Genomic DNA, 18,800 nt, shown 5'->3' on the forward strand with positions numbered 1-18,800 from the left:
AGCACGTCGTAGAGTTTTTGAGGCTGAAGTATGTGACAGTGAGATGGAATTTTCAGCGTTATTTTTAATGAATATAATAAAATGAAAAGTGAACCGAATAAATTTGTTTGATGTTAAAAGATTGATGAAAATCCAAAAATCTAATCCAAGCATCCGAATTGAGGAATCATCAGATAGAAATTCTAAAATTGTTATAATTGCTGTATTCTTATTCGGCACCGTCAGATTTTAAAGAACAGTTTTTGTGAAAATAAACCAATTTTTTTAGTAATTATAGTTTTAAAGAATTAAATGAGTAAATATTTAATATATATAGTGATGCAAGCTAGCGTTTCATTACTCCCAGGATACCCAAAATTACGTTGTCATTACAGATACTGTCCGATACTAATCACTATTTTAATTGCCATGACTATGATCACTTCATAAATGATATGGCTAGAATTAATGCTGTAACAGTAAAAGCCATGATTTCCATTGTACCAAAGATTGATTTCTATTCTAATGATCAAAATGCTATAACACCAAATATTTAATTTTTACAGTCTTAGTTTGCTGTACTGTGAAATTACAATTAGATAATATACGAATGGAAATTTAAACTGTTTTAATGAAATCTCAGAAATAATGTATGAGCTGTAAAATTTATTTTTTTGTTTGTATGAATCATGAAACCATTAAAGTTACTGTTAATGATATTTTGACAATCCTTCTATAATAAGGAGCATATTTCGCTAGTCTCTTTTTTCAAGTCTTGTGTTTGACTAGACTAAGTTAACACAATAGCATTTTATTAACTCAGTCATCAAACTATATGTGTATAATCAAAGTTTACTTGCAACTAAGCTAATAAAACAGTTAAACTGAGCAGCTAAAAAATCAATCAAATTATTAAGAATAATTATATTTGATTACTAACTTACAATTGAACTTTAGTTTACAATTAAATATAGCTAATTCACAATCGAGTATTTAAAGTTGGCTAAAGTGTTTTGTATGCTTTTTCTTAGTATTATACTAAAAATATGGAGGAGCTTCAACAGCTTGAGTTTTTGTCTTTGGTATCCAAAGTTTGCACTGAGCTAGAGAATCATTTAGGAATGAATGACAAAACCCTTGGTATTTTACATGTTTAAATCTGTAGATAGTCTAATAAAGTAATAAGTAATATGTATACAATCTAATAATGTAGTAACTGATTTGTATTTAATTTAATAAAATAGGTAATTGTAATCTAATTCTGATTAAATAATATTTATGTATTTGATTTTGTAATTTTAAGCAGAACGTAATTATTAGTTTTAAAGCTAAAAGTTTTAAAATAAAATGTAGCAAAAATGTTTATGTTAATATTCTATATAAGTTAAACTTTTATTTTTAAGCTGAATTTATCATTATGCTAGCGGGTAAAAGCAAGACAGTTGAAAGCTTCAAAAGTCGATTGGATAAAAATGGTGCAGAATTTCCTGTAAGTGATATATATTGCTCATATATGAATACAGGATGTAAGCTATGCTATAAGATATAGTTGCTAATTTAACTGTGTTTTTGCAATAGTACTAAAAGTTGTCAGAGTAACTATGTTTTAATTAGCATTGTTAGATAAGCTGAGTAGGCAAAGAAAAAATGGAAATACTAATATTCAGTAAAGTAAAAATCCTGGTTTACAATCTGGAATATTCATAATAGTTTTTTTTGTTTTTTTTTTGACAAACAATAGATTATTTATATAATAGAAAAAGCATAGTATGTATAAATACATGTTAAGGCTGAATGAGTAGCCTTCTCCAAGCATTATCAAATAAATTAAAATTAGTTGTTTTTTTTTTTTAATTTTTGTTAAAAATATTAGAAATAGTTGTGATAAACCAGTTTTTTGAATTACCTAGGCATTTGTATTGACTAAGCATAAACAAATGAAAGAAAAAGTATTACATTAGCCAGGAAATAATTTCTGTCAGTCAATGTCAATTATAACTTTTGTAATTGACATTGACTGACAGAAAAAAAAATATTTTGACCAAAAAAAAATTTTTTGGTTAAAATATTTTGGTTGGGCAAAAAAAGAATCCAAAAAAAATCATGGCAGTTGCAACAGAAAAAAAAAGGTTTATTGTGAAAATGTATCAGCTGTAAAGGTTTTATTTTGAAATATTTTTCAGATGAATGCCCACTAAATTTGTGTAAAATTGTTTAGAAATTACATACAAAAGAGATTCTCTTTCAGATATTTATGTGCTAAATTTTTATAAAGATTACTACTTCATTTCAAATGTAAAAACAACTAGGTGGGTTTGTTAAAAAAAAACAATTCAATAGTGTTTAGACAATTTTCACAAAAAATCTGTAATTGGTTAAACCGTTCTGAACTTAGGAAAAAAGTAACAAAACAAGTTTTCTTTATTCTTATGAAACTTTTTCAACAGAAAATTTATATAGTGATATCTTAAATTTGTTACATCAATAACATAATGCAATTTTGAATGAAATTCAAATTTCCACCACTCTATAAGTTTTTTTGCTCCAATTTTAAATATGATTTGTTGGCTTTTAATTGCAGAAACTTTCTTTTGTAAACCAATTTTGAGTTGTTAACGATGAGTAACATTAAGTAAAAAGTTAAAAATACTTTTGAATTTGCATTCAAAGAGTTTCAGATTTTAGAGGATTAGATTTTAAATTTAAATTAATTGAAATCTAAGAAATCAATCAGAGTTAAAAGCAGTGGTGATTTTGACAAATATTATTATTAGGTGTAGATAGGCAAATTTGAAAAGGGTTTTTACTGACAAATTAAAACCAAAGAAAAGTTTGGTATACTTTGAAAAAAATTATTAAAGCTGTAAAGAAGTTTGTAAATCTGATGAATAAATAAAATTAAATACCTCGTATAAATGTTAATAATTTTACATTATTATCAAAAATGTGTTTTGCTTAAGATATCATAATCATTTTTTTTAACATACACTACCGTGCAAAAGTCTCCGCTCATGTGTAATATTTGCAAAGAACAGTAAATGCAATACATTTTAGGATGATTTTAAATATATAAAAAGAATAAAATGTTAATATAAAAAGTTGATGAGGCTAAATCATAATTTTGCATACTTTTTCCTTTTCTTTTTGTTTCAAATAATTTTGTTTACCTTTGTTTTGTTGAGTTCTGCTGCTAAAAACATGGCAGAAATTTTTCTATATGAATAACCTTTTTCATGTAAAATACATATAAAGTTCTTCAGTATACTTTATTAAATTTAAAACTGCACAAAAGTTTTAACCAAAATATTTTTTGTAAGCTTAGGTTTGACAGTAGCATGATACTTTCCGGCATGGTAAGGATGTTTTCAGTAATTTTAATTGGTTGCTTTTAATAGACTTATGTTTATATTTATAATTGAAAATGGCATTAGTGTGCGCATTTAATGTCTTGAATTTAATAAAGAATTTGAGAAATGGTGAAAGTAAAGAAAGAATATTGTGAAGAACTTCGTGGCAAAATATGTATTTTACGTGAAGAAGGTTATTCATATAGAAAAATTGCTTCCAGATTAAAAATATCCGAATCAGGTGTGAGATATGCTCTACAACGATTGCATGATATTGGTTCCAACAGTGACAGATCACGTTCTGGAAGACCAAGAGTTACATCACGGCAAGAAGATACGTTTATTGTTGTGTCCAGCAAAAGAAATAGAAAAATTCCAGCCACAATTTTAACAGCAGAACTCAACAAAACAAGGGTAAAGCCAGTATCAACTGATACTGTAAAAAGAAGACTAAGATCAGTCAACTTAATTGGACGCATTGCTGCACGTAAACCTTTGTTGAGGGCAGTAAATAAGAAGAAAAGATTGGAATGGGCAAAAATGCATAAAAATTGGGGATTAGAAGATTGGAAGAAAGTTCTATGGACAGACGAGAGTAGGTTTGAACTTTTTGGTACCCGACGTCGCGTGCATGTTAGGCGTTTACCTAATGAAAGAGTGCTTCCTCAATGTATACAAAGTACTGTAAAACATGGAGGTGGTAATATTATGCTTTGGGGATGTTTTGGCAATGGGTTAACTGGAGATTTAGTTAAAATCACATCTACCATGGATAAACACATGTACCATAATATTTTGGTTAAGCACGCGATTCCATCTGGTATTCGTATAATTGGGAAAGGATTCATCATGCAGCAGGACAACGATCCAAAACATGCATCTGGATTATGCAAAAATTATTTGAAACTAAAAGAAAGGGGAAAAGTTTGCAAAATTATGACTTGGCCTCCTCAATCACCAGATCTATCACCCATCGAAAAGTTGTGGGATGAACTGGATTGGAAGATCAGAGAAGCAGGTGAAACATCTTTTATTAATCAGCAAATGCTATGGGAACGTTTGCAAAAAGCTTGGAATGAGATAACAGCGGAAACCATGAATAAATTATTAGCCCGAATGCCAAGATTATGCGCTGCTGTTATACGCTCCAAGGGGTCTCATATTGATGAAAATAAAATTTAACATTTACAACTTAGTATATTAACATTTTCTTGATTTTATATATTTAAAATCATCCTAAAATGTATTGTATTTACTGTCTAATTCATTGTTTAATAAACAATTAAAAATAAACGCAATTTTCTTGCAAACTTTTGTTACTTTATTGAAATATTACAAATGAGCGGAGACTTTTGCACAGTAGTGTATATTTAAAAGATGCTAAAATTTAACATAAACTTTTACTCATTTGAAAATACACTGGAAACTGTTTTGTTTTAATATGCCATCTAAAAGCTTATCAATATTAGATATATGACTTTAAATTGTCACACTTCAGTTATAACACCTGTTGTCCCACCCTCTTTTTATGATTATTCAAATTATATATAAGAATATGCCTCAATTGGTAGTAAAAGACATTAAATGGTATTATGGTATTAATGACCTAAATTGGTATTAAATGTTTTTTTGGATTAGTAACTAATTTTTTTTTTAGGATTCATTGATAACTAATTTGTATCGTTTAATAAAAGCTCTACAGCCTACCAGCTCATCAAAAAAAAAAGGTATGTGTTGAGTTGTAAATCATTTGTTTAAATCTAAGGGTTTTCAGTTTTTTTGTTCTTGCTGTTCTTGTATTTAACAAATATCTTGCAAATGTTTAAATAAACAATATCAGAACTGAAATTTTAATCTTAAAAAATTTCTCATTTTGTATTAGTTGCTTAACTGTTTAAATCTACTGAAAATCTTTATTTCAGTCAATTTAATGTTTCTACTTGTTATAATTATTTATTAAACAGTTCAATACTTTAAATGGATTAAATTTTCATTTTTGTAAAAGTCAAAAGAAGTTAGGTTCCATAATGAAATAGGTTAAAAGTGTGGTTTTCTTTTCAAGATAATGGTTTTTTTTGTAAAAGTTGTTGCACCCCGATTAAACGTACAAATTATAATTTATTTGAATATCCTTGGAGCATACAAGCAAGTCCAATTAAACTAAAAAAAATTCTACTAACCTAAGCAGAGGTATTTTTTTGGAACTGTTCCTATAAAGTAAGCCACCTAATACAATTATTCCAAAGCTTAAAAAATTTTTAACAAAATTCTTAAGAATTCGAACAAAACTTATCAAACTTTCAAGAATGATAGTTTTTACCCTAATATAATCATTGATTGAATATGAAGTTTTTAATATATATCTTAATGTACGCCTAAAATGTTAAAAAATTCTAAGTCTTGAAAAACTTGGATGTTAATATAAAGGAAACTAAACTTGAATTTGATGCCTCAAAAAATATTTTACTCATAAAACAGTTAGAATGAAAATCTGTAGATGAAGCAATAGGAAACCAGAAAATAGTTGTGGACTCTGATCATCTAATTAAAAGATGGCAGAACTTTAGTTCAATTGAAGTTTTGAAAAGTAAGGTGTGAAGATTTATTTAGGAAGTAAGATATGAAGATTTATTTGGGAAGTAAGGTATGAAGATTATTTGAGCCAAGGAACTTAAAATCAACTCTGTGTGTTAACAAAGTTTATCAAGCTACCCTGTGAATTTAAATTTCCATTTTATTGTATTTTTTATTTTTATATATTGTTTTACCTGGAGAGAAAGAATTGATTTTAGTTTCCTTGTTCTCACTTTTAAAGCTCTCACTTTTTTGTTCATAAACTTTTGCAGCTGAAAAGACGGAAATCTGTGGTGCCAGGTCAGTTGAGGAGGATAGAATGATAGAAATTCCCGGCTTTGCTACAGCAATCTTTTGAAGTCGTCTTTACACATGTAGTGTGGGTTATCATTAAAGAAATAGATTGCCTTGAATTTCAGGCATTTTTTGGCAATCAGAGCAGGAAATATTTATCAAGCTGTTCCCAGTAGATCATGCTGCACACATCTCTCCAAATGTAAAGCGTAACTTTTTACTGCATATGCACATATCTTGGGTTTGATCCAGTACAGCAATCATGTGCAAAGTTTTTCATATGATAGCGTTATTTGTAGAGCCAATTTTCAATCTGTATGGTGTATATAATTCATGAGCTAGATTCTTATATAATATAGTTTTCTAAAACTTTTTCTAAAGTTCTCTTGAGTTAAAGAAAACTTTTTAGCCGATTTAATCAGACTGTACAATTAACAAATTAGACTGATTCGCTTTGTATATTCAATATTTGACTGCACAATCAATCAACTAGACTGTGATTTCTAAATAATCTAAATAATAGGTACCAAAGTATCTAATTAAAATGTTATATTTAGGAATATTAGCAAATGATTTTGAATTTTTTTAATACAAAATAAATTTAGTAATTTTTAGACTATTATTTTGCAACATAATGGGAGTTAAATTTACCTTTCGATGATTCTTAATATTAAAGAATAAAAATTTTATTTGTTACTTTTATTGTCTTAGCAAAGAACAAAGTTGTTGATACTCAAGTGGATTCTAAGTTAGCTTTACGCAAGAAAAAGTTCCCTGGGCTATGCATACCTGATGAACCAGTGGGAAAGGTGAGAATAATTTAACAGCTTTTTATTTGATGAAATTTTTAATTTATTTAAGTGTTCTAAAAAATCTTTTTTTTTTTTTTATTGTTGTTGTTGTTATAAATATGTTAGCAGAGTGGTTCATTGTTAATACACTTTTATTTTTTTATTTTATTTAAGTGGGAATTAGAAGATGAAAAAGTTGCAGCATCAGCTTTAGATGAAGTCTGTAGTATTTCAAACCTTTCATAAATAATCTTTATCATAAACTAGGAGATTATTAATCATATAGATCTTTATAATAATTTTATAAAGTTCAATTACTTTTAAGATTTATCATTCTCAGTATTTAATTATGTTTAGTTCTATTCTTATTTGTCATTGACTGATGACCAACTTTTATTTGCCTAGATTTTACTTGTATATTTTACTTTGTTCAGCTAGAAGCATTAATTGTGAAAGCTCGTGAATCCTCTCCAAAAACAGAGTAAGTTGGCTTTTTTCTGCTGAAATTACAGAATAATTTCCTCTAAAACAATGATAACAATGATAGTTTGTTATAAGAATTTTGTTTTAAAAGTCTTTTTTTGCTTACTAAATGCCTTGTAAATTGCTTACTAGATATCATACAATTATCAAAGAAATTTATTCTGCTTGTTATTATTTATTGACTGATTTTATGTTTTAAATATTATACCATTTGATTTGACTTTTTTAGGATATGTTTTGGAGAAAAAAAACCTCTTAATAAATTCACTTAACAGTGGATCTATCAAGATGTTTTAAGTTGGAGTCCTAAAATATACATAACCTTTGTGCTTTACTTTCAGAGTACTGTCTGATGAAGAAAGTTATCAGAAGGATAATCAGAATGATAGAAAAGAATCAAAGGAGTTTAGTGATACAAGAAGGTAAACAATTAAGATATGTCAAGCTGAAATATTTTTTAAATTGCTGTGAACTTTATGATTACATAAGTTTAAATTACAGTGCTGCTTGTTTACGAAAACCGTTTGTCTATTTCTGCTTATTTAGTGTTAAATTGAGTGTTATAAGTTAAAACAGCCCCATTATCAGCATAACATCAGTGCGAGTGAATTTATTGTTAAAAAAAAGTCACTTTTTTTTTATTGAGCAACATTTTTGAAAATAATGAGAAATGGTGTTGTTAGTTTTGTTAAGAATATTCATTCAAAAAAAATAAAAATTCAAAAATGAAAAATAAAATCAAACTGTAAAATAATTCTGTTGGTAATATAGCTTTTGTTTATCTTAAAGTAGCTTGTATTATAAATATACACAGTCTGTCAAATTAATGTTCTTGTTGAACATATGGATTTTTAATACTTCCCCTAACCTAACCGGTCTTAATAATGGTACAAAAACATTGTCAGCAAAAATGGTACAAAAACATTGTCAAAAAGTTTTTAATTGCTTTCATATGAAAGAAATTAAAAACTTGTTACATTTGTTATATAAAGTTACAAACTTACTATATTTGTTCTATGAAAAAATGCTCTTTAGCAATAAAAATAAAGGTTTTAAAAATTAAATAATTATAGTGAGGTTATATATAGTTTTTTTTTTTTCAAAAGTTTCATGTTTTAACAATAAATTTGATGCAGTTATTTTACATGATTTTATGATGCTAAGAATTTTACAATTTACTTCAAAAAAGTTTATGCTTGTAATTTTACTTTTTTCACTAAAAAAATTTACAGTTTCAAAAATGAGCAGTTTTTGAAATTGTTCATTTTTCTAATGTGTGGTTAGAACATTTAGTAAAGTATTTTGCTTTAGTTTCTCATTAAAACTGGCACTTAATTTCATGAATAGTTTTAACTATTTAGTATTTTCATCTAGTTTCATAAATTACAGATACTTCATATTCAAATACCTATCAAATTAGCAATTAAGATAATTGCAGACTGTGTATCTTACAGAGAAAACATATGTTTTGTACTATTTGTTGTTTTAAAAACTAAATTTAAGTAAAAAAAACTAAGTGTCTTAAAAATTAAAAATTTAAGTGTCTTAAAAATTAAAAATTTAAGTGTCTTAAAAATTAAAAATTTAAGTGTCTTAAAAATTAAAAATTTAAGTGTCTTAAAAATTAAAAATTTAAGTGTCTTAAAAATTAAACTAAAGAATTAGTCTCAAAAATCAAGAAAAAGCTTTTTAAATTTTATTTTGTGGTTTCCATGGTAAATAAAAAATTGATTTTTTTTTGATAACTTTTATTTTTTAAATTAGTTAAATTAACTAATATATTTAACATGTTTATGTATAACTAATTTACATATACTTTATTTAGAAAGCGCAGATCACTTTCAGATTCAGATGAAGAAAAATACAGGAAAAAGTCTCGTCATCAAGATAGAGATGTACAAAGAGATTCAGAAGATAATAATCGAAGAAGGTAATTTGCTTTTAAGTAAAATGGTTTGGAATATTTTTGTTAAAGTTTTTAAACTGACAAATGCATTATCAAAAATCAAGCAATAGAGTTCGGGAGAATAAGTTCTCTATTTAATTATTTAGGAGAATTGGTTCACTACTTGATTATTAAAATTGTCTTAGTAGGATTCTTTAACAAAGATTTGTAATCAATGAAGAGTTGTAAACAGTTAACACATAAAATCAAAGAAACAAAAAAAAGATTTTATAATTGTCTAATAGTTTAAGAAAGTTTCATATTTTTAAATTTAACCAAAATCAGTAGTTAAATACTGATTGAGAGAATTAGCAAACCTAAAGTTTACTCTCGTAAAATTTAACATTTTCAATAAGAAAATTTTAGGAATATTTTTAAGAAAAGAAACTACTATTAGCATTTGAAGTTGTTGCTGGTTGATAATTGATGTTTTTTTTTCTATTTTTGTTTTTTTTTGGTAAACAACCATTCATTACTATACAGTACTGTGACTTATAAATTCTCTATATTGATAAATTGTTAACTTAAAATTTTATGCATAATGTATAGAAATCGTTCAAGATCACGTTCTCCAAAGAGAGAAAGAAGATCAGACAAACATAGCAATAGAGATCGAAAGCAGATTTCAGAATCTCCTGAAGTCGGGCAGGTTGATTTATTAATAGCATATATATTTATTAATAGCATATATATTAATAGCATATATATAACATAAACACTGAAAAATGTTTTTAGTTAAAAAATCAAAAAAAAAAAAAAAAATGCATTGTTAACATTCAAAGAAAACTTTACAAAACATTTATTAGAAAAGAATGGTTTTTATTTAAGTACAGCAGGTTTTCTCTGGTGGCTTTGATTTATTTGCTATGTATTATTAGGTTTATAGTCAAAATAAATAAAATCTTAAATTTCACAATTGTAACTGATATAAGAAAAAAGTTATGAAAATTTTATTTTTAAAAATTTTTTTTTTTTTATAACTTTTCTTTATTATTCTCTGATTAAATGACTTTGATCTAACATGTATAGGTCTTATTTATTTAGATATATGATGGTAAAATCACTAATATTATGCAATTTGGGTGTTTTGTACAGTTGTTTGGCATCCGCTCACGTGTGGAAGGGCTTGTTCATATCTCTCAGGTTAAAAAGAAAAGTATCTGTATTTGTGAATTTTTGTTAAGATTTTAGAATAGGTTTAACAATAGGTTTAGTAAAATTTTAGAATATGTTTAGAATAGGAACTGTTTAAACCTAATGTACTTAAAATTAAATATGGTAAGTTTTAAACTTCTTAATGAAAAGTCATGAAGCATTAAATAAATTCTTGCTTTTTTGATTTTTGCACTGTTTTTGATATTTTCAGGGTATTAATTGTTCTGTAGTAGGGTAGCAAATCTTTTATCTTTTTTAAAAGTTTATAAAATTTGTTTACATTACAGCTTGTACAAAATATTTTAGCCTTATAGTGCGGTAAGATTGAGCTTTCTGTGTATTCAGATATTTACATTAATTAGTCATTATTTTAAAAAATCTAATAATAATAATAATAATAATAATAATAATAATAATAATAATAATAATAATAATAATAATAATAATAATAATAATAATAATAATAATAATAATAATAATGATAAATGTCATCAATATTGGTATTGATAAATTATTAGTCTCAGGTTTGAGCTTTCATATCCTGTCTCAGGTTCAACCTTTCTTTTTAGTGTCACATAAAAAGTTTTTGTTTAGTGTTTGTTTTTATTCTATAATACAAAAAAAAAAGATATAATTGTAATTGATGTACATGAATAATTAACAGCTAATTAATATTACAGAGATCCTTCTTTGATATAGTGTTCTATGCAGTCTTACAATTCAATTCCAACTCTCAGTTCAACTGCCAATGAAATTTAATTTGCTATTCTTCATAGTAAAATAAACTAACAAAACTGCTAAATTAATCAAATATCTTTTTCATCACAATTGTTAGTGGTATTCAAATTTCTAATGAATAAACCAAAGTTCTGATAAAAATCAAATTCTTGCATTTTAGCTTCATTCAGAATGGTATTTAACTAGAATTTAAATATACTCTAATATATCCAGTGAATAAAAAGAAAATGCAACTTAGATTTTTCAACAGTACTTAACCTCTCCTTGTATATTATATTCTTATCAGGTACTCAGTTCTGAATTTAAGTCTCTAAAATGTTAGATTTGATTTGAATCTCAAGATTAGGATCATCCAGAGCCTCACAGCATTAAAAGCTTGAAAATTAATCAAAACTGAATCCTCAGCAAGACATAAAAGTCAGGGTGCTTTGAGATATCTTCCTTTTGATTTTCCTCTAGGTGGTTTATCAGCAATCAGGTGGTACAGGATTTATGCCATAAAGCAACCCTCATGGTTTGAAAATTTTGAAGAATAAAGCAGAAGATCAACACTCTAAGTTGTGTTTTCCTGTTAAAAGCAAAAGCATCACATCTTTGTATCTAATTTTTTTTAATTTTGTTGCTAAAGTATGAAAAAAATTTTTTTTTTTTTTTTAAAAAAAAAAAGCTTTCTCCTTGCAATAAAAACCACCTCTTAATCGGTTATTATCACAATTTCTTCATTTTCAAAAGATTAAGTATATAGAAAAATATTGCCTAAATCTTTTTACTTGAATATTTTGAAAAAAGGTTTGAAAAAAGAATTGGGAACAAAAATAACATATACATTAAAATTTTATTTTATTATTAAAACATTATAAATTTTGGAAAAACATAATGTAAATGTTATAAATCATAACAGAAATATAAGTAGTAACATGATTATTATAAGTAATAATATTAGTGTGACACATAATAATATAAATATTAAATGTTAATATGACACATAAATATTAAATATTAATCTGATAGATGATAATGTAAATGTTAAATACTAATGTGACAAATAATAATGTAAATATTTTAAGTAATAATGTGTTATCAAAACATTTTTATCTTGACAATTGGTTATGTGTTGTTTTATTTTTGCATCTGATAGCATATCTGAGTCATAAAATATAAGAATACAGCAAATGTTTTACAAAAATCTGTTTACTACTTATTTAACCTTAATAGTTGCGGAAAGAGGGAAGAGTGAATGATGTCAAGGAGGTGGTAACACGAGGTCAGAATGTGAAAGTGAAAGTTCTTTCAATTGTTGGCAAAAAGATCAGTTTATCTATGAAGGTAAATTTTCTGCTTTAAATTTTCTTTTTTTGTTGTTTCATAAATGTGATGAACTATGTGCTCCAACTTTGTTTTAAAATCTTTCTTGCAGGATGTAGACCAAACTACAGGTGAGGACTTAAATCCTGGGCAAGGTATTCGTCTTCCAGCTAACAATGAAGTCCCGTTGAGGAATCCTGACAGGTGATTAGTTTTTCATAAAAAGATTAACAAATGTTCTTTATAGAACTGGTTATTTGTTTCAAATGCTTTTTTGACTTGAAGATCTTTTTGTTATGTTATTGATATCAGTAGTTCTCAATGAAGAAATGTAATAATACTTATTTTTTTACTTTTAGACCTTCCACAGCTGCAGCAGTTCCTACATATGAAGAGTCTCTGGATGATAATACCAGGAAAAAGTTTAAAAGAATATCTTCTCCAGAGAGATGGGAGATCAAACAAGTATGGATGCTATTTATTTTTTTGTTTGTTTTTTTTCTTTAAGTAGTAGTAATTTGCATGATGAGTCATTAATGTTTTAGTTAATATCAGCTGGTGTGCTAGACAAGGCTGATTATCCAGATTTTGATGAGGAAACTGGTATTCTACCAAAAGAAGATGATGAAGGTTTTTATTATTTGTTAGTTTTTTTCAATAGCCGTTTTTTTTTTAACATTGGAAGTGTTTTGATTATTATTGTTAGCTATATTATTTGTAAATGTAGTTTTAGTTGATAGTTTTTAGCTTATCTTACTTTTTTCAGAGAAACATAATGATTACAAAAAAACTTCTCAATATTTTTCTTTTTAGATGATGAAGTGGAGATAGAATTAGTAGAAGAAGAACCTCCTTTCCTACAAGGACAAACCAAACTTACAATCAATGTCAGTCCAATCAAAATTGTAAAGGTAAGATTGTACATTATCTTTAATTAGCAAAAGTTAAGAAAATAAATGATTGCTCTTTACAGTAGCAGCTACACAGTAGCTACAGTAAACAAACAAACAAAAACTGATTATTTTGATACTCCTTATGATTTACTCAATTGCTTTTCCTGGTTATTTAAATGAAAATAAAATTAAAAAATAATATTTTTATTTTGATTAATTCTTGTTTTTATAATTTCAGTCAAAATGTGAAGGCAAAATTAAATACTTTTTATATTAAGAATCCTGATGGTACACTTCCTCGTGCTGCAATGATGCAATCTGCGCTTGCAAAGGAAAGAAGAGAGATAAAGCAGCAAGAACGAGAAGCACATACTGAGAGCATTCCAAAAGACATTGCAAAAATGTGGATTGATCCTGTTCCACAAGGTAATGTGTGTGTAGTTAGTTTCACCATTCTGTAGCTTTACTCTAGCATTTTATATTTTACTAAAACTCTACTATTATTTCTCTAGGTATTATTTAACTTAGTTGTTACTTAATGTTTATTTTCTAAAAAGTGTAATACTTTGTATAATATCCAAATAAAATATCCAATATTCAAAAGTAAGGTTTTTTAAACATTTTTGCTATACTAAAGTTGTATTTCTTAGTTAAATAAAAAAGTTACAGCTTTAAAAATCTTTTTAAAATTTTTTTTTTGCTTTAGCAAGTGAGGGAGATAAAAAATCAATATTTGCACAAGACATGCGTGGTGTACTATCCCAGGAAGTTCCTGAATGGAAAAAAGCTACTTTTGGTGGAAAGGGTGGCTCTTATGGGAGAAAAACTACCATGAGTATTGTGGAACAACGTCAAAGTCTGCCAATTTATAAACTCAGAGATGAACTAGTAAAGGTGGATGTTTGTTAATTGACTTGTATGCTTTTTAATTTTGCTGTTTGTGAAAATGCCTTACTTTCTCTATTCAGGCTGTATCTGACAACCAAATACTTATTGTTATTGGTGAAACTGGTTCTGGAAAGACCACTCAAATTACTCAGTATCTTGCTGAAGAAGGTTACACCACGCTTGGTGCTATTGGATGTACACAGCCTCGCCGTGTAGCAGCTATGTCTGTTGCAAAGAGAGTCTCTGAAGAAGTTGGATGTCGACTTGGTCAAGAGGTTGGATATACTATACGATTTGAAGATTGCACTAGTCCTGAAACAAAGATAAAATATATGACAGATGGTATGTTATTAAGGGAGTGTTTATTAGATGGTGAACTCTCTACATATTCATTAATAATGTTAGATGAAGCCCATGAAAGGACAATACACACCGATGTTTTGTTCGGTCTCTTAAAAAAAGCAATTTCTAAGCGCAAAGACTTAAAGCTTATTGTAACCTCTGCTACACTAGATGCTGTAAAATTTTCCACTTACTTCTTTGAAGCTCCTATTTTTACAATTCCTGGTCGCACTTATCCTGTTGAAATTTTATATACAAAAGAAGCTGAGACTGACTATCTTGATGCAGCTTTAATCACTGTTATGCAAATTCATTTAACGGAGCCACCTGGCGATATACTTGTCTTTTTAACTGGTAAGAAAAATTTTAAAGCTCAAGCTTAATTACATTTTTTAAAAGTTCCTTTTTGATCCATTTTTTATGTATGCTGCTTTAGGTCAAGAGGAAATAGATACGTCTTGTGAGATTCTTTATGAAAGGATGAAATCTCTAGGACCAGATGTACCTGAACTTGTTATACTGCCAGTTTACTCTTCACTTCCCAGTGAAGTACAAACCAGAATTTTTGATCCTGCGCCTCCTGGAAGCAGAAAGGTTCTCGTTAATGCTCTATTTTTTTTTAGTTAGAAGTTATTTTTTAATTCCATTTTGTTTGATTTATATTTTATTCTTTAGCTTTAGATTTTGTTGTGTCACTTCATATTTATTCATTCATTTTCATTTATTTTTCATATATTCATATTAGCAAATCAATATGTCATAAATAAGATTCTAGATTTTTGGGTTTTTTCCCTGATTAGCTTTTAGATTTTTGGTATTATTTTTCTGTTATTTTCAGGTTGTCATAGCAACAAATATAGCTGAAACTTCTTTAACCATAGATGGGATTCACTATGTGGTAGACCCAGGTTTTGTAAAGCAAAATGTTTACAATTCAAAGAGTGGTATTGATCAATTAGTTGTTACACCAATATCGCAGGTTGGTATCCCATGTTTTGCATGCTCTGATGATAATGGATATCATTTCTAGATAGTGGAACATTTATCCATCATTATGCAAATCTTATAATAAAAAGAAAAACATTTTAATTTGTTGCCATTGCTTTTAGGCACAAGCTAAACAAAGAGCAGGTCGCGCAGGAAGAACTGGACCAGGCAAGTGCTACAGGTATGATTTTTAAAAAGAAAATTTTAAAAAAAACTCGTTTTGTTTTGTTTTTTTTAAAAAAAAAAATTTCATGATTTCATTTTTAAGTAATGAAGTTTGTTTATCAATCACCATTCCATTTGGTCGTTCGGATATTTTGTTTCTTTATGCTTAACTATTACAATAATCTGCATTAAGAGCTCGCAATGAGATAGTGAAAACGAGTATTTTTAACTACAGCTGGTTATTCCTTTCAGATTGTATACAGAAAGAGCATACAGAGACGAGATGCTTTCCACTAATGTCCCTGAAATTCAGCGAACTAATCTCGCTAGTGTTATTCTAACGTTAAAAGCTATGGGCATTAATGATCTCATATCTTTTGACTTTATGGACCCTCCACCTATGGAGGTATTTATTTTGTTAAGTTTTTCTATTTTTAGTTGCACTTGTTATTGTCGCGTATGTTTTTGTGTGTGCATGCGTTTTTAAAAAATTGCATTTCTTTCTTGTAGACATTAACGACTGCCTTAGAGGCTTTACACTCATTAAGTGCTCTCGACGATGAGGGGCTTTTAACGCGGCTCGGACGGCGAATGGCAGAATTTCCTCTACCTCCGCAGCTTTCTAAAATGCTTATTCAATCTGTACACTTGGCCTGTAGTGACGAAATTCTTACTATAGTTTCTATGCTTTCCGTTCAAAATGTGTTCTATAGGCCAAAGGTAAGTTTTTGATTTTCAAAAACTAATTGATGCAGGTTTAATTTATTGATCTGGTGCGAGAAGTTGTTTCTAATTGGAAAATGTGCAAATTGCAGGAAAAACAAGCGCTCGCTGATCAAAAAAAAGCTAAATTCCATCAAATCGAAGGTGATCATATGACGCTGCTGGCTGTATACAATGCATGGAAGAATAGTAAGTTTTCAAATGCATGGTGCTTTGAAAACTTCGTGCAAGCAAGATCTTTAAAACGTGCGCAAGATGTCAGGAAACAGTTGCTTGGTATAATGGACAGGTAAATTCAAAATAATTTACGTAAGCTTTAATTGAAATTTTCTTAACCCACTTTTAAGTGTATATTTATTCTTAGACACAAATTAGACATAGTATCCTGTGGCAAAAATACGGTCCGTGCTCAAAAAGCTATTGTCAGTGGTTATTTTAGAAATGCTGCTAAAAAGGATCCTCAAGAGGGTTACAAAACCCAAACTGATAATCAGGCGGTTTACATACATCCTTCAAGCGCGTTATTTAACAGGTTTGTTCATTCTTGTGCATCATTTGTTTCTTTGTTTTTTTAATACGCCGTTTGTTATACGCTATCATTAGCTGTTTTCAAAGTTAAGTTATTTTTCATTATATTACATTACATAATTGTTATATCATTATATTACATCACAGTTTTTCATTCCAGGCAGCCCGAGTGGGTTGTTTATCACGAACTTGTTTTGACAACAAAAGAATACATGAGAGAAGTGACGTCCGTCGACCCTAAGTGGCTCGTAGAATTTGCTCCTGCGTTTTACAAATTCTCCGATAAAAACAAATTAAGCAAAAGAAAGCGCGAACAAAGAATTGAACCGTTATTTAATAGGTACATTAATCGCATATGTCTGATAAACGAAGCAATTTACGTGATATTGTTTTTCTAATATCTGAATTTTGTTAAATATAAACATCTTTTTTAGGTACGAAGAACCAAACTCTTGGAGAATATCTAGAGCATATAGAATGCGTTAAAAAAAACGGGAGAAACCACTGAATAATGGCATTTTATAAGGATTGTATAATAGTATTTTTTCCGATGCTGTTTTTCAAAATATATCCATCCAGTTGATCACCTCAAAAGCAAAGCAAATGTCAACTAAACTCTTGGCAGAAAAAAAAAAAAGAAAGAAAAGGTTTAAATGTCCCTTGGGATCGATTTATGAAATATAATAATACAATATTTTAAAATGGAGTTTTTCTTTTCATTTTTTTGCTTTTATTTTCTTATTACTTTTGTGTTTGAAGGATTCGCCACAACAATTCTAAAATAAAGTTTGAAAAACTTTACGAATAAATATAGTCTGGATTTTATACTCTGCACTCAGCACTGGAAAGAGAACTTCATTTTTTTTCCCATTGTGTTGCTGCCTCAATACCAAGGGATTTCTTTATAAACCGTAAAAAAAGAATGTGCTTACGCTACTGTTGAAGCTATTATTTACCAAATATAAGTTTCAGATGGAAGATTGATTTGAATGAGAAGGTCATTTTTTCCATCGAGTTCAAAAAAAATCCTCTTTTTATCGTTATAACTTTTTTTTTTTTCGTCTTCAAAACGAATTCCAAATAATATGAAGCTGGGTTGAAATGTTTACGATGTGATGCTAAAAAATCCTGATACCAATCAACCAATATACTGAACCCTGATACCAATCAACCAATATACTGAACCCTGATACCAATCAACCAGTATACTGAACCCTGATAACCAATCAACCAACTGAAATAGGTTTCATGTTGATATGCCTTTTTTTAGGAAGATTTTTACGTTTTTTGTTGCATAAACGACTATTGTTGGTATATCTATTTCTGCGGAAGAGTAAATTTAAAATTATACGCATGGATTAATTTTCGTGAATAAAGAATCTTAAATATTGATCTTTTTATATTGACGGTAAGATCGGAATAAACGATTGCGCAAAAAAAATTGTAATGGCTCAAAAGTTTATTGCAACTTTAACGAAAACCTAAATGCAGTTGGTTGCAGTCAAATAATAAATTGAATATTATTATGCTTTTACAATAAAGTAAATAATAGAAATAATTTACTTCTGCACCTCTATGACGTCATAGTTCTGACAAGTAAAGCTCTTCATAAGAATCTAATTATGTATATGACGTCACTTTCATTTACGATATTGTTTCACTT

At 27.9% G+C, this 18,800-nt stretch overlaps 1 protein-coding gene across 2 annotated transcripts; it reads left to right on the forward strand.

The window, feature by feature from the left end:
• The first annotated feature begins 981 nt into the window (after positions 1 to 981).
• On the forward strand, positions 982 to 17,839 carry LOC145190129 (ATP-dependent RNA helicase DHX8-like). Of its 2 annotated transcripts, none has more exons than XM_090089694.1 (27): positions 982 to 1,119; positions 1,383 to 1,468; positions 4,984 to 5,053; positions 6,906 to 7,003; positions 7,160 to 7,204; positions 7,420 to 7,466; positions 7,810 to 7,890; positions 9,294 to 9,398; positions 9,963 to 10,062; positions 10,458 to 10,556; positions 12,522 to 12,632; positions 12,724 to 12,815; positions 12,971 to 13,076; positions 13,157 to 13,241; positions 13,425 to 13,522; positions 13,783 to 13,930; positions 14,211 to 14,398; positions 14,473 to 15,088; positions 15,171 to 15,328; positions 15,573 to 15,713; positions 15,844 to 15,902; positions 16,139 to 16,292; positions 16,397 to 16,606; positions 16,702 to 16,898; positions 16,974 to 17,141; positions 17,298 to 17,477; positions 17,572 to 17,839. In XM_090089694.1, exons 1-27 carry the CDS (start codon positions 1,026 to 1,028, stop codon positions 17,621 to 17,623), a joined length of 3,588 nt encoding a protein of 1,195 aa, XP_089945820.1. In that variant the 5' UTR covers positions 982 to 1,025; the 3' UTR covers positions 17,624 to 17,839. The 2 variants fall into 2 exon arrangements, with proteins under 2 accessions (XP_089945820.1, XP_089945821.1); XM_090089695.1 differs by having other exon boundaries at positions 1,009 to 1,119; positions 9,963 to 10,058.
• Positions 17,840 to 18,800: the final 961 nt, after the last annotated feature.

This window comes from Hydra viridissima, unplaced genomic scaffold, assembly GCF_058129835.1.
Source record: "Hydra viridissima isolate aposymbiotic clone 2 unplaced genomic scaffold, HvirCarnegie_v1 scaffold_6, whole genome shotgun sequence".
NCBI classification, from domain to species: Eukaryota; Metazoa; Cnidaria; class Hydrozoa; order Anthoathecata; family Hydridae; genus Hydra; species Hydra viridissima.